This window comes from Oratosquilla oratoria, chromosome 4 (assembly GCF_046742065.1).
Source record: "Oratosquilla oratoria isolate Oo_2021 chromosome 4, ASM4674206v1, whole genome shotgun sequence".
NCBI lineage: Eukaryota > Metazoa > Arthropoda > Malacostraca > Stomatopoda > Squillidae > Oratosquilla > Oratosquilla oratoria.
This window is the reverse complement of record NC_134780.1, coordinates 61,294,663-61,309,698: the sequence shown is the minus strand read 5'-3', so window position 1 is coordinate 61,309,698 and position 15,036 is coordinate 61,294,663. Positions and strand designations below refer to the sequence as shown.

Here is a 15,036-nt window from a genome sequence, read left to right as displayed (position 1 = left end):
TTTATGTTTACCTTTTTGCTGTGAAGGAGGTTCCTCGTCCAGCCGAATATAATCGCTCGACAGCAGATTGAACAAAGGCTAGAATCGTAGAATGTAGTAAAAGGGTTAACATGTTGCTTGGGACTCAAACCTATCAAATGATGATCTTTTACAAAGGATTACAAAGGAGGAGCATGCCGAAAGGAGACCTTTTGGTCCATAACTAGGTCGGATGTAAAAAAAAAATATATATAATAATGATAAATAGATAAGTAAATAAATAAATAAATAAATAAACAAATAAAATTATACTAATGTATAGTAATAAATAAAATTAGTAAATAAATAAATAGGTAAAGTTAATAGATAGGCAAATGGTAAGTAATAACAAATTGACAGATAGATAATGATCAATGATAATCAAGGAAATAATAATAAACAGACAAGTGATAGCAAATAAACGAATAAATAATATAAAATAAATGGCAGACATACAGCATCTTAAAGCTTGGAACTGAACTACATTGCACTGCCTCTGCAAGAAGTCTATTCCATTCATTAACTACACGGTTGGCGAAGTTGTTTCTACCCACTTCTAAATTAAATCTATTTCCTGACAGTTTGAGACCATTAATTCTTGTTGGATTCTCATTTAGTGTGAACATTTTGTCACTTTCGATATTGTCAATTCCCTTTAGAATCTTAAATACCTGTATCAAGTCATCTTTGAGTCTACGCTGTTTTAGAGAAAACAGATTCATGTTTTAGTCGATTTTCATATGATTTGTTTTTATATTTGGAATCAGTTTTGTGGCTCGTTGCACTTTTTCCAATCTGTCAATGTGCTTTATAAGATTCGGTAGTAGTAGTATCGTATGACTTTCTTACACCTCCAACTTTGTATTTGCTAGCCAGTCTATGCATGTTTGATTTGCTTCGTAGATAGTCTGGTAACCCCCAGGCACTGCTGTGATTGGGCAGTACAGTACGAGATGGTCTGTATCTTGGGGTGAGTTATGACAAGATGGGCACATTGGGGAGTCTTTGTAGCCCCAGCGATGCAGGTTAACGGCTGTTCTGCCTTGTTGTGATATCAGCCTGTTGGCTTGTGTCCATTCTCTTCTGGTTAGGTTGGAAAATCCAGGTAGTATTTCGGTTGGGTCTGTTACTAAGTTTCCCCCAGTGGGTAGTTTCTTTGTCCATTCTTCTTGCCAGGCTTCTTTTAGGTTGAAATTTTCGTTTTTTGTTTTAAAGAAAGGTTTTCTTGATTTTAACCTCGTTGTTACTGGGGCCTCCTCCATTATTTGTTTGAGGGGTATATCTGCTGGAAGGTTGTCTATGCGTTGGTGTTGTTTTTGTATGGCATCCTCGCGTCGTATATTTGGTGGTGCTATGCCTCATCGTTGGCAGCCAAATAAGTGGCGTTGGTTTAAGGGCCCCTGATATTATTCGCATGGTTGCGTGGAGTTTAGTGTCAATTTTATTTGTGTGTGCACTGTGAGCCCACACTGGTGCCCCATGTTCTGCTACACTGTAGCACAGAGCAAGTGCTGCGGTTTTAAGCACTGTTTGTTTTGCTCCCCAGGTGGTTCCAGCTAGTTTTCTGATCAAGCAGTTTCTTTTGTTCAATTTGTGCGCTGTGTTTTCTATATGCTTTTTATATGTTAGAGTCCTGTCTAGGGTTATGCCAAGGTACTTGGGGGTTTTGTCGGCTGGGAGGGTTTGGTTGTTTATTTTAATATCCAGGGTTTTGTCAGTTTGTTTATTGTTTAGGTGAAACAGTGTTGACACAGTTTTGTTTGTGTTCATTTGCAGATACCATTTCTCAAAGTATTTTTGTATTGCTTGCAGGTCTTCTGATATTGTGTTTTCTAGCTGTTCAATCTTGTTTGATTGGTAGGCCATTGCAAAATCGTCTGCATATCCAAACTTTCTGGAGGTTGTGGTGGGCATATCACTCATATAGATGTTGAAAAGTGTTGGAGCCAAGACTGATCCTTGTGGAACTCCATTTTTTATTTTTCTGCTCTTGCTGGTGTCGTTACCTAAGCAAACAAAAAAGGTTATTTTTCCAGACATTTTGTTTAAAAGCTTTAGGGTTTTCTTGCAGGGTATGTGTTGGGCAAGCTTTGTCATTAGTCCATCGTGCCAGACGGCGTCATATGCGGCTGTCAGGTCAATAAAAACTGCTCCTATTTTTAGTTTAAATTCGTATCCTGACTCTAAGTATGAAGTAAGTGCTAAGGCTTGTTCTGTAGTGTTTCTTTCTGCCCTGAAACCTGTTTGTTCTGGAGGAATATGGAGATCCAATATAGGTGTAAGGCGCTTTAGCATTATTCTCTCTAGTAGTTTGAACGAGCAGCATAGTAAGGATATTGGGCGGTAGCTTTTTGGGTCGTTTGCTAGTTTTCCGGGTTTGAGGATCGCTATTACTTTAGCTATCTTCCAGGTTCTAGGGAGGTCAGAGTGGTCTATTATATTGGTGAAAGCTTTAGAGGGCCATTTGGTTGCATTTATGCCTAGGTGTTTTATAATTTTGGGGTATATTTCATCTACTCCTGCGGCCTTTCCTGATTTCATGTTAATTATTGCTGCTTTCATTTCCTGTTCTGAGATTGGTAATGCTGTTTCTCCTGCTTCAGGGTGGGATTTTATAAGTTGTTGGTATTACTGTCTGGTAGATTTTTCAAATTTATAGTTTGGTTCATGGGTGCTGCGCTGTTTGATTTGGTTTGCTATAGATTCTGCCGTTATTGGGGCGGCGATACTTGGGCCACATGGCTTGTCTGGGTCTAGTTTTTTGAGGATATTCCATGCGTGGCGTCTTGAATGTGTGAAATCTAAATTTTCCACAGTTTCAGTCCACGCTGTCATCGTTCGGTGGCTTAAGTACCCCAATGCCTAAGGATTGGGGGAAAACTAAGAGTGATCCCAACGTGGCATCCGGACATAGACTCGATCTATCTCCCGGATACACACCTCCACAATCATGAATAAGATTCGGTGACCATACGGAAACAGCATATTCCAAATGTGGACGAACTAACGATTTATACAGCTTGTTAATGAGGGATGGAATTTTGAAATCAAAAGATTGCGCAATCAGTTCTAGAATCTTATTTGATTTCTCAGAGACTGAAATACACTGCTTATATGATTTGAGATCATTACTGATAATTACGCAGAGATCCTTTTCACTATCCACTTTTGTTAACGAATTTCCAAATAACTTGTAATCGTACTTACTGTTATTTTTACCTATGTGTATAACCTTGCATTTACTTGTTTTAAATTTCATTAGCCACTTTTCAGACCAGTGCTGTAGTTTATCTAAATCTTCTTGAATATCTAATTGGTTTAAGTGATCATTTGTCATACCGCAGAATTTTGTATCATCAGCAAATTTGGAGACAACAGATTTCAGTCCGTGGTCTATATCATTTATATATATATTATGAATAGAAGTGGCCCATGAAAGGAACCCTGAGGAACTACACTCGTAACATTTTTCCATCTAGAAGTTTTGCCATTGAGAACAATTTTCTGTTTTCGATCGTTCAACAAGTTACTAGTCCAACTTAATATGCTACCACTTATTCCATGTGAAGTTAGTTTAGTAAGAAGTCTTTCGTGGGGGACGGTATCAAAAGTTTTTGCAAAGTCTAGTTACTTTCTAAATAATGTTCAATAGCATCTCTGATGATAGTTTTCATTGTTTTTTCCTACGATTAAAGTCAAGATTATAGATCTGTAGTTTTTTTTTTTGTCACCTTTTTGAATATGGGAGTAACATTAGCTAGCTTCCATTCTCTTGGGACATCTCCGGATATGATGGATTTCTTGAAAATAATTTCAAATGGAATAACAATCTCACTTTTCATTTCTTTTAAGATTCTTGGATGCCAATCATCAGGCTCTGGTGTTTTATTAACTTTGGGTTTTCCTATACACCTTTTAATTTTTTCTATTGTTGTATTTACCGTAGTAAGTTCACCCTAGACTTTTCACAGGTTTTGGTTTGGAGTTCACTTTGAGGTGTTTCGTTTACAAATACTGAGCTAAAATAATTGTTTGAAATATCACACATTCCTTCATTTGAATATTCAAGTTGACCGTCAGCAGATAATAGTGGCTCAATGTGATTCTTATTAACCTTTTTATCTCTAATGTAACTATAGAATTCTTTGGGATTCTCTTTGGATTTATCAGCGATATTCATTTCGTATTGCCATTTTCGTTTTTTATTGTCTTTTTAAATCTCTCTGTATTGTTACATAAGTTTGATAGTCATTAGGTGTACCCGAGTACTTGTATTTCTAATAAGCTTGTCTCTTTCTAGCAATACTTTTTTCAGTTTCGTTGTCAAGTCATTTTGGGCGAGCCTGATTTGGGAGGCGTCTGTCCTTAAACGGGATGTAAGTATGAATCATCTTAGCATATTTTGAAACATTTCCCACATCTGATCTACAGGTCTTTCGCTTAATTTTGCCTCCCAACCTGTGAGCTGAAACTCCTGATGTAGTTCTATGAACTGAGCTTTACTGAAATCGGGTATTTTAGATACACAAGTATCTATTCTAAAATTTTAGCAGTTCTCGTTGGTTTACTTTCTGTATAGAAAAAGTGGAGGACCAGGAGTCGCGTATATTGCTAAATGCTGCATATACTTCTCAGTATCATCGTAGTTATTTGTGGAAAAATAAAACTTATTCTTCCAGATATGAACTTTTATCTAAACTGTTTGTGTCAATTCCTCTCTCTTCGTCAACGTGAGGTCATCACGTGATTTGGATCATGGAATGTTTGGAAATCATGACGTCAGTTCATTACCGATTAATTGGCTCTCTGTCCAAAATCTGCGGGATGGATATCACGATGGAAGATAAAAAATTAAAGAGATCTTTTGGACTGAGTCTGCGGATGTAATAGATGAATAAGCAAATAAGTAAAGAAGAAGAAAATTAATACAATAAAAAATATTTTGCTCATGGATAGAAAATTATTATTACGTCTTTATGTGGAGGCTACAACATTAAAAAAAAGCTATCTCAAATTATATTCTAAATCTATCTCTATTTACATTTTCACCGTTCTTGGCAAGATATACACGTGTTCTGTCTGCTGACAGGAGATTTGATTCGGCCAAGGGAAATCCCTTCCCTGCTCAACAAAAAGGGTTACTATGTTATTCTTAAAAAAATCTTTCCTTATATAAATCTTATATAAATCCTTGGGAGGGAAATATTTATATAAGGAAATATATATACATATTTTTAAATACCACCGTAACAATCTTACGGTGGTATTCTTAAAAAAATCTTTCCTTATATAAATCTTTCCCTTCCAAGGATTTATATAAGCTTTATATAAAGATTTTTTTTTTTAAATACCATCGATAGTCTACTCACATTATTGTGTAATCGTCCTTCATAGCTGGACTTTACTCTATTGACATAGCCTTCGAGTTACGCTGAAAAAGTGTTTTGAAAATCTGTGTGTTCGTAAGAAGTTGATTACAGAGGTAAATATCGTCCAGCTGTCGTCTTTGTAAAGTCAAGGTTCAGCTTTAAGCCAAATGAAATCGTCTGACGTTAGCAAAAAACAAAATTTGCAAAGAAAATTTGAGAAGGCGTCGTCGAAGTGAAAGTTAATTCCAGTATAAATTTCCTTTACATGGAAAATTCATGTCGATATGATTAATGTCTTAAATAGATGATAAAATATTGAGGATTCTTTTTCTCAAAATTTTAAACATTAATATAATTTCTTTCGTGTTGGGTTGTACTTTTAATTCCATCCTGGCTGTCAACACGCTATTCTATTCATCTCCGTTTTTGTCGATACGTCAGGCGACATGACGTCATCATAAACGGTGTGATGTCATCAGAGGCATCACAGGATGGGAGGATCATTTCAAAAGAGAAATTCGTGGGGAATCATTTCGTTTTCTTGTCTTTTCTAGCCATTTTTTTCATCCAGGGGTGAATTAATACTTCAAAACTGAAGAAAAGCCTTGATGAAAGTCGTATTCTTAAAACCTTTCTCTGTCTACATTCTATCATTAGAAAGAAGGATTGAGCTAACATCAAGGGATTTATAAAAGTTTCAGGTAGAACTCTACTGTTTGACGATAGAAAACGTTCGCGGTGGTTTAATTACAATGTAAGTCAATGGAGGCATTCATACACAACCGCGGTTTTTTCCTTGACTACGCGGTACCGCCGCTGTTTCCGCGTGGTTCAAACCGCTAGTGTGAACAGGGCCTAAAATGTCACGGAAAGAACGGAGACGAAAAAAAAAAAAAAAAAAAAAAAAATCGAAGTGGAGAGGGATAATGATGAGTGATGAAATAAAAATCACGAAAATAAACATAATGTTATTGTTGATGTTGTTTATTGCAATAATGGTAGCCTACTACAGGATATATAGGAAAAATGTTGGCAAAGAAAAAAATTTTTAGTATTGGTGAAAACAATTCAGTCGTTTTCTCAGAGTAGCCGTTTCTCGTGGGCATGATGATGTCCCTCTTAGGTTGATTCCAAACGACCCAAAATGCCTTGCCTTGGCCGTCCAAACACACAAGGCAAGGGTGCCTTTTAAACCTAATATAAACAACCTTCAATGTATATGGGGCTGAAGTTTGAAAAAAATATCTGTGTCATATGGCCTTTGTCTTTATTTTGAAAAAAAGAGAAGAAAAAGAAGAAGAAGAAGAAGAGAAAATCTTCTCTTGAAGCTTTCGCGTGACTGCCTCCCCTCTTTCATGGACATTATTCTATGGCGCAAAAAGAATAAAGAAAAAACAAATAAATTTACTTCCGCCTCGTGGGAACTGCAAAAGGAAGTCCCCGAAAGAATAAAGTTGTAACTGGAAATGTTCAAATTGAAGAAATTCAGTGTTCTGGAAAGAAGGTGCTTTGTATTCTGCGTTTCGAAAGATACTTTGTTTTGGACCAAATGGATGTTAGATTCTTCCCCCTTTTCCGGTAAGCCTCTGGTGACGTAATCGGAAGCGTGCTAGTCTCGTATTACCCTAGTTGTGGGCTCGAGCCCCACATCCCTCCCCGATTCCCAGCAGTGACTGTTGCATTCCCCAACAGTACAAACGCAAAATAGGGCAAATATGACACTTTCGGCAGAAGCTACTCGACTCCTGAATTAAGCTCCTCATCTTCTTCTCATTGTTTTTTGCTGCGTAGGTTTCCCTAAGCCGAATGAAATCACCTGGCGGCAGCATGAATAAATATGTAAGTCGTCAAGAGTATTGAGAGGTTTAATGATTTTTAGGGAGAAAAAACGAGGTCCAATGGTATTGAAGTGTCCAAGGCTTGGAAACGAAGAGGAGATATTAAGAATTCTATCAAATATTTCCAACCACTTTTTGGTATAACCCTGCTTGGTAGAATAAAAAGATATAAAATTTGAGTGTGTAGGAAATAAAAATGCTTATAATTGCTAAGAAATTCCAGGACACTTTCAGTAAAAAATATTAGTTGAGAGTTCTGCTCGGCTTCATTGTCGACATGACGTCATGAAGTGAAGTGAGATGCTGGATTGGATCTTTTTCCCTCTGGGTCTGTTTTTGAGAAGCAGGTGACTTGTCTCCTTGCTCAGACTTAGAGTAAAACTTTTGGTAAAGCTAATATATCCTGTAAAATATGTCTTTATTGTAGGATATGATAATTGACTCTACAATCGTTGAATAGGCGTTCTACGGCTAGCTGAAACAAATAGCAATTTATACTAAAAAGAAAAACTAAACAAAGATAAAAGGAGGAATGTAATATACTAGACCACCCGTGACCCGTTGGGTAAAATAAAATTCTAAATGATACGTTGTTAATAAAATGGTCAATAAAATCTTCATTAAGACAATGCTCTATTCAGTAGACGAAGGCAGTGACTTGATTAGTTATAAGAAGTGAAATGCAGACGATTGTGACGTCATGTCGTCGTTGCCTGAAACACTACGCATCATATGATATGCTCTTATATTTACAACATTCTTTGTACAATTTGAATGATTTAAAAATACTTTAATATTTTCCTTTTGCTTAACTCTACTCAGCGAAACATATAATTGTCCATGCTGAAATATAGGTTTGTCTAGAATCTAGATAAACTAAAACTTTCTGAAAGTCTATCCTTGAGACTTATGAATGGTCATGGCAATGGCTGATTGAATTGGCAACTGAATTTTTGCAAACGGAATATCGTCTCCTTCAGATAAAACCATTTTCAATCTTGGAATTAGAAGATTGTGACGTCATGTCGTTGTTGATTGGAACACTACGCATCATATGATTTATACGGTTCGTAATATTTTAGTAAACTCATTATGTCTCATAGAAGCTAATTTATGAGTTGGCTATATTTTTAAGTACTGAATATGAAAATTTTTGATATTAATGGTCAGAAAATATGTAATCGGAAAATTGTGACGTCATGTCGTCGTTGCTTGGAACACTACGCATCATATGATTTATACGGTTCGTAATATTTTAATAAACTCATTATGCCTCATAGAAGCTAATTCAGGAGTTGGCTATACTTTTAAATACTGAATATGAAAATTTTAAATATTAATGGTCAGAAAATATGTAATCGGAAAATTGGAAATTAAAAAATTGGCAAATTGGAAAATTAGCAGTTGTATCGTCTCGCGCTCAGCGCTGGGGTTCCTTGGGACCCACAGAGCGGATGTCGTGACGTCATGTCTCTTCTTCTGATTGGCTGGTCCTCAGTCGTGACGTCATATCTCTTCTTATGATCTCTTCTTCTGATTGGCTGGTCCTCAGTCATAACGTCATATCTCTTCTTCTTACTAACTGGTCCTCAGTCGTGACGTCATATCTCTTCTGATTGGATGGGTGACGGTTTCAAACAAGCAAGATAACAAACAAGATGATCAGAATTTTATAAGTATATATATATATATATATATATATATATATATATATGTGTATGTTTCTTAAGACAGATTGAACATTTTTAGAAGCTCCACCATGGGATACGAACCCTGACCCGTGCGTCGAAAATCACGAGGGCAGGACGTTAGCAACCATGCTACGGTGATGGTACAAAAGGACTGTACTAGTCCCCGACCACGCTTCACGTAACATTGGAAGATCTAATCTCAATTTCATCTAATCCCGTATTAGGCGAGCCATCCGACAAGTTGTGTATGTTTCTTAAGACAGATTGAACATTTTTAGAAGCTCCACCATGGGATACGAACCCTGACCCGTGCGTCGAAAATCACGAGGGCAGGACGTTAGCAACCATGCTACGGTGATGGTACAAAAGGACTGTACTAGTCCCCGACCACGCTTCACGTAACATTGGAAGATCTAATCTCAATTTCATCTAATCCCGTATTAGGCGAGCCATCCGACAAGTTGTGTATGTTTCTTAAGATGGCTCGCCTAATACGGGATTAGATGAAATTGAGATTAGATCTTCCAATGTTACGTGAAGCGTGGTCGGGGACTAGTACAGTCCTTTTGTACCATCACCGTAGCATGGTTGCTAACGTCCTGCCCTCGTGATTTTCGACGCACGGGTCAGGGTTCGTATCCCATGGTGGAGCTTCTAAAAATGTTCAATCTGTCTTAAGAAACATACACAACTTGTCGGATGGCTCGCCTAATACGGGATTAGATGAAATTGAGATTAGATCTTCCAATGTTACGTGAAGCGTGGTCGGGGACTAGTACAGTCCTTTTGTACCATCACCGTAGCATGGTTGCTAACGTCCTGCCCTCGTGATTTTCGACGCACGGGTCAGGGTTCGTATCCCATGGTGGAGCTTCTAAAAATGTTCAATATATATATATATATATATATATATATATATATATATATATATATATATATATGTATGTTGGGTCAAATGAAATTTTAAATGATACGTTGTTATAAGAAGTGAAATGCAGAAGATTGTGAAGTCATGTTGTCGTTGCTTGGAACACTATGCATCATATGATGTCGTGACGTCATGTCTCTTTTTCTGATTAGCTGGTCCTCAGTCGTGACGTCATATCTCTTCTTCTGCTTGGCTGGTCCTCAGTCGTGACGTCATATCTCTTCTTCTGATTGGCTGGTCCTCAGTCGTGACGTCATATCTCTTCTTCTGATTAGCTGGTCCTCAGTCGTGACGTCATATCTCTTCTTCTGATTGGCTGGGTGACGGTTTCAAACAAGCAAGATAACAAACAAGATGATCAGAATTTTATAAGTATATAGATAATTTTCATTTAATCCTGTAACACTAGTTGAAAGAATACAATCAGGTGAATATACAGATCGATCACGATTGAACACATAGTATCCGTCATGCATCATTAAAACGCAACTTTTTATCAATAGCAAGATGAGGTAAAGGTCTGACATCTAGATAAAGTTGAACCTCGTTTTGGGAGTGGCTCCTGGTATTTTGGTGAACTGGCTGATTGAATAACATTTTTATATTATTCATTCTAACAGATATTACACGAAATCATTGTTTGAAAGTGAGAGAATAAGATTCAGGACTCTTCCTATTTAGATTTTGGATTTATGGTGTTCTGTTCTCCCGTTTGTTCTCGGTGGAATTGTGATTAACTGACCTTGTATTGGTAGGCCTCTTTTTTGAACTCCTGGATGCACCTTGTCTCATACACACACACACACACACACACACACACACACACACACACACACACACACACACACACACACACACACACACACACACACACACACACACACACACACACACAATAAAGATCGGCTAATAAGGAGCTCTGAGCTCACTGCCGTAGGGTGGTGTCTGGCTGTCTCTACAGAGACTGCAGCAGATCCGAGGTGAATACACACACACACACACACACACACACACACACACACACACACACACACACACACACACACACACACACACACCCACACACACACACACACACACACACACACACACACACATATATATATATATATATATATATATATATATATATATATATATATATATATATGTAGGTTTTAATTTTGAAACGATGTATTGAGGAGCGGGAAAGTTTCCTTAGGTGAATAAAATCGTCTGGTGGCAGATAGGAAATGTACAAGAATAATTTCTTCCGTCGACGGTGTAACATAGTACTCCCAATAGGAAAGAAAACGTAAAACTGAGCCTCTACAGAACGGGTAAATGGGATTAGATGTCATTTTTTTTTTTATAGTAGATGAATTTCTCTCATCTGAATCCGAGAACCGACTCCTTGGCGTTGGTGGATTGGCTTAAGGACTATGTCGATACAGAGATGAGAATCTTTGCAAGGTCATCCATATTAAATAGGTCTTGTGCGAAAGCTGTGCCAAAGATCAATTCTCTCACACCCTGGATGGTCAACAAAGAAATTCTTCAAAGATATATGTAGTACCGCTATGATGGCGGCATAGACCACTGAGTATCTTGTAGATATATACTGTAAGACTTCACCGAATATATTGAACAAGGTTTACACTAAAGATGTACCTCAACAGAAACTAAGTGGCAAGGAAGTGAGATTTCTGCTGCAACCTTTCAAACTTTGTTTCACCTATTTATGTATCTATATATTCATTTATCCACTTATCTATTTTTTGTTATCTTCTGCAGAAGTGCGAGAAAGAACGTCGAGCCAGGAGGCACGAGGAGCGTCGAAGGGAGCTTGAGCGCCGCCGGGAACAGCGTAAACAGAAGCATCTCGTTAGGGCACTGGCACCTCCTCCTCCCCGAGTGTATTGAAGAAACCCTCATTGAACTCCTTGGGTTTCTCTTCTCTCTATGCAAGTGATACTCAAGGAGGTCCTGTCAAACCCTCTTGGTTTCTCTTTCGGCCACTGAAGGTGTCATCTATCTCCTCTTGTTTCATTTTCCTCGGCCGAAGAGTTGCCAGGTTATGTCACTCGCCTTTGATCAGCTGAAGGAGGTTTAGTCAATTTCTCTCTAGAATGTTCTTCCACACCATCCAGAGACTATTGAAGGAGATGTCTCCAATCTCGTTAGTCAGCTCGCACACCGACGCAACCAATTGCCCGAAATCGATTGCAACGGATGCAAACACTCTATGAAAGCAATATTCCCTGTGCTGTATGGACAAGAACGTATAATTTTCCTTTACTTGCTATTTCAGAAATGCAGGTACTTGAACGCTAGTGGACAAACGTACAAGCAATACTGCTTTCACAGAATGTAGGCATCCGTTGCGATCGGTTCCCAACGTCTACCAAAAGACTGAAGGAACACTTGTGATATTCCTGTGTTTACCACGCAATATCTACTGGTCCCTCTTCCTTCATTCCTGAGTGACTAAGAACTAAAAGAGATCTACTCCATAGGTTAGGGATGAGAAATATGACGCTCACTCAAACGAATAAAATTGTCTGGCGACAGATGGGATGGATCTGGTGAAGATGATCACAGTGACGAAGGAATTAGTCAGGATGGTTTCTGTTCTTTCAATATGGTGACGCCCCTTCCCTTCCCTTCATCCAGAATAAACACCGTGTTGAAGGGGCTGAAAACACATTCCAGGAACTTCAGTAACTCTGCGCTGGAAGACTAGACGATGAGAAAACCAGTTGATCTATACCAAGGCTGCTTGAAGAAAAAGAAAGAAAGAAAGAAAGAAAGAAAGAAAAAAAAAGAGGTGTCAAATCGCCTGTTGCTCAAAAATGTGGTCTGCTTAACTTTAGAATTTTGCCTTACATACTTTGGCATAAGTGGAATGTTTTATGTTTTATGTTTTATAATTCCATTCTTTTATGGCACGATGTATAAAGCTGCTCCTCTTTAAATTTCATCACTGGGTCCTCCTTGAGCTTCTGTTTCCTCGTCTTTGAAGAATACATGAATCTCCTATTACCTCCTCCATTCTGTCTATTCCCCCGTCTTACCTTCTCCTTCTGATTCCTAATTTTTCTACCAGTTACTCTCTCCTTTTCATCCTTTTTCTTATACACTTCCTTCTTTCCCCCTTCTTTCTCTTCCTCCAAACTTAATTCCTGTTATATTTCGGTTAACTCTTAATAATGGGAGTGGAGACGTGGATGTCGTGGGAACAGCGCTCTCGCTCTACGCAAGAATGACCCGAGTTCAATTCTCTGGGGCAGATAGAAAAAAAAAAAAAAAAAAATCTCGTAGTAAGTATACATACATAATCCCTACATATGCTTGCATCCTATCAGGCTCACCAGAAACTTTATGCGGACAACACGCGCACACACAGAAGCCAGTCACACCTAGTATATGAACATAAGAACATAAGAACATAAGAATGAAGGAGACTGCAAGAGAACATAAGGCCTACACTAGGCAGCTCCGTATCCATCACCACCTGTCATCGCCATCCATAAAGTTGTCTAATCGTTTCCTAAAACAACTGATAGTTTCAGCGCTTACTACACGGTTACTAAGTTTATTCCATTCGTCGACCACCCTATTAGTAAACTAATTATTGCCTATTTCCTTTTTAAATCTAAATTTGTCCAGTTTAAAACCCTTACTGCGAGTCCTGCTTTGTTGTTTTAATATGATGACCTTGTTTACATCACCCTTGTTAAAGCCTTACATGGACTCCTTCACTAAAACCTTTCGTTTATCCACTCGGACACACCGGGGAAGACCTGTGAAGAAGAGTAGAATACGGATTCCCCACTGAGAGATGTCACGGGCTGCGTCCAACAACGAGGAAATTCCTCTAAGCTGATTAAAATCGTCTGGTGTTAAAGAGAACAAAAGTCGACAAGTGTTTGACATTTTCCGTTTAGGGGTAATTCTTATTCTTTCTCCTCTCCTAACTCTCCTCTCTCATTTCTCTTTTTTTTCTTTCTTTTTTCTTTTCTTTCGCTTTCCTTCTTCACTCTTTATCTATCTTTTCGTAGGAGGTGGGGGAAATTGTCGTTGTCAATTAGTTTATTTCGTTTTGGCTGATGCTGAATGTTTTTATCTGTTTGGTGGCCGACTTCCACCTCCCGCTTTTTTCTTTCTTTTGTTCTACGTTCCACGTGATCGTTCGAATCTTCATCCCCCCCCCCCGCCCACGACCGTTCTCCCGTCGTTCGCAAACAGAATCTTCTTGTTGTTCTTCCTGTTTGTTCTCTTTCGTAAGCTTTCATTCCAACTCGACTGGTTTTTCCTTGCCGTTCCTTCTCGTTCTTCTTCTGCCGTTCTTCTCTGGCGTTGGGTTTCGGTTACTCGTTCATCTTTGCATTTCTAATTTCCGCAACGTTCTTCCCGACGTTCATTAAGGGGTTATCACATTAGGCTATTTTTCCTTCGACATCCTACCTCCAGCCTCCATTTTGAATAACTAGAATATGACTTCGCATACAGAAATCTAGAATTCTCTAAGAACTTTCCAATAGTATGTCTAATATTCGTATAGCTTCTCTTAGTCCACCCTTCAGCTTTGCTATGTAGGACGGAAAGATGATTTGATATTTGGAGATTTGAAGAATAAAATATTAAACTGAAGTCGTTTTTACTCAAACGAACTCTCAACTGTCGACGTTGGTGAAGCCAGTGGAATCCCAGTGTGATAATCCTTTCACGGTTGTGCACTGCCATTCGCCCTGGTCGTTCTTTAGCCATGCCGTTTTTCATGGCGTTCTTTTTAACCGTTCTTCCCAGCCGATCATCTTGGTAGACGTTCCTTCCTGCCGTTTTTTCCTCCCCCATTATTTCGCTTACTGTTCCTCCTCCATTACGTTCTTCCTAACGTTCTTTCTTCCTCATCATTTCTACTGCCGTTCCTCGATCCAGCCTTTCCTTCTGACCCTACTACCGTTCTCTTGCTTGTCGTTCACTCTGCTTGTCATTTTCCTTACTCTCCTTCCATTTCTCACTGCCGTTTTTCCTTCCTTATCCTTCTTCTAGGCTACTGCCATTTCCCCGTGTCTGCTGTTCTTCTTCCTCTTCTTACGTTCCTTGCCTCCGTTCCCATTCGTTCTTCCGTTCGGTGGCGTTGTGCTTGCTTCCCTCAGCGTCGAGTAATTATTCACAACTAAAGCAGCACCACGGACTCCTTACCTTCT

General features: G+C 38.6%; 1 protein-coding gene across 1 annotated transcript in view; it reads left to right on the top strand.

The window, feature by feature from the left end:
* LOC143024515 (uncharacterized) overlaps positions 1 to 14,172 on the top strand; it is a 90,508-nt gene extending 76,336 nt beyond the window's left edge. Inside the window, exon 11 of the mRNA XM_076183327.1 lies at positions 11,618 to 14,172. Coding sequence (XP_076039442.1) covers positions 11,618 to 11,746 — 129 coding nt within the window. The 3' untranslated portion in view covers positions 11,747 to 14,172. The remainder of the gene's footprint in view (positions 1 to 11,617) is intronic.
* The last annotated feature ends 864 nt before the right edge of the window (positions 14,173 to 15,036 follow it).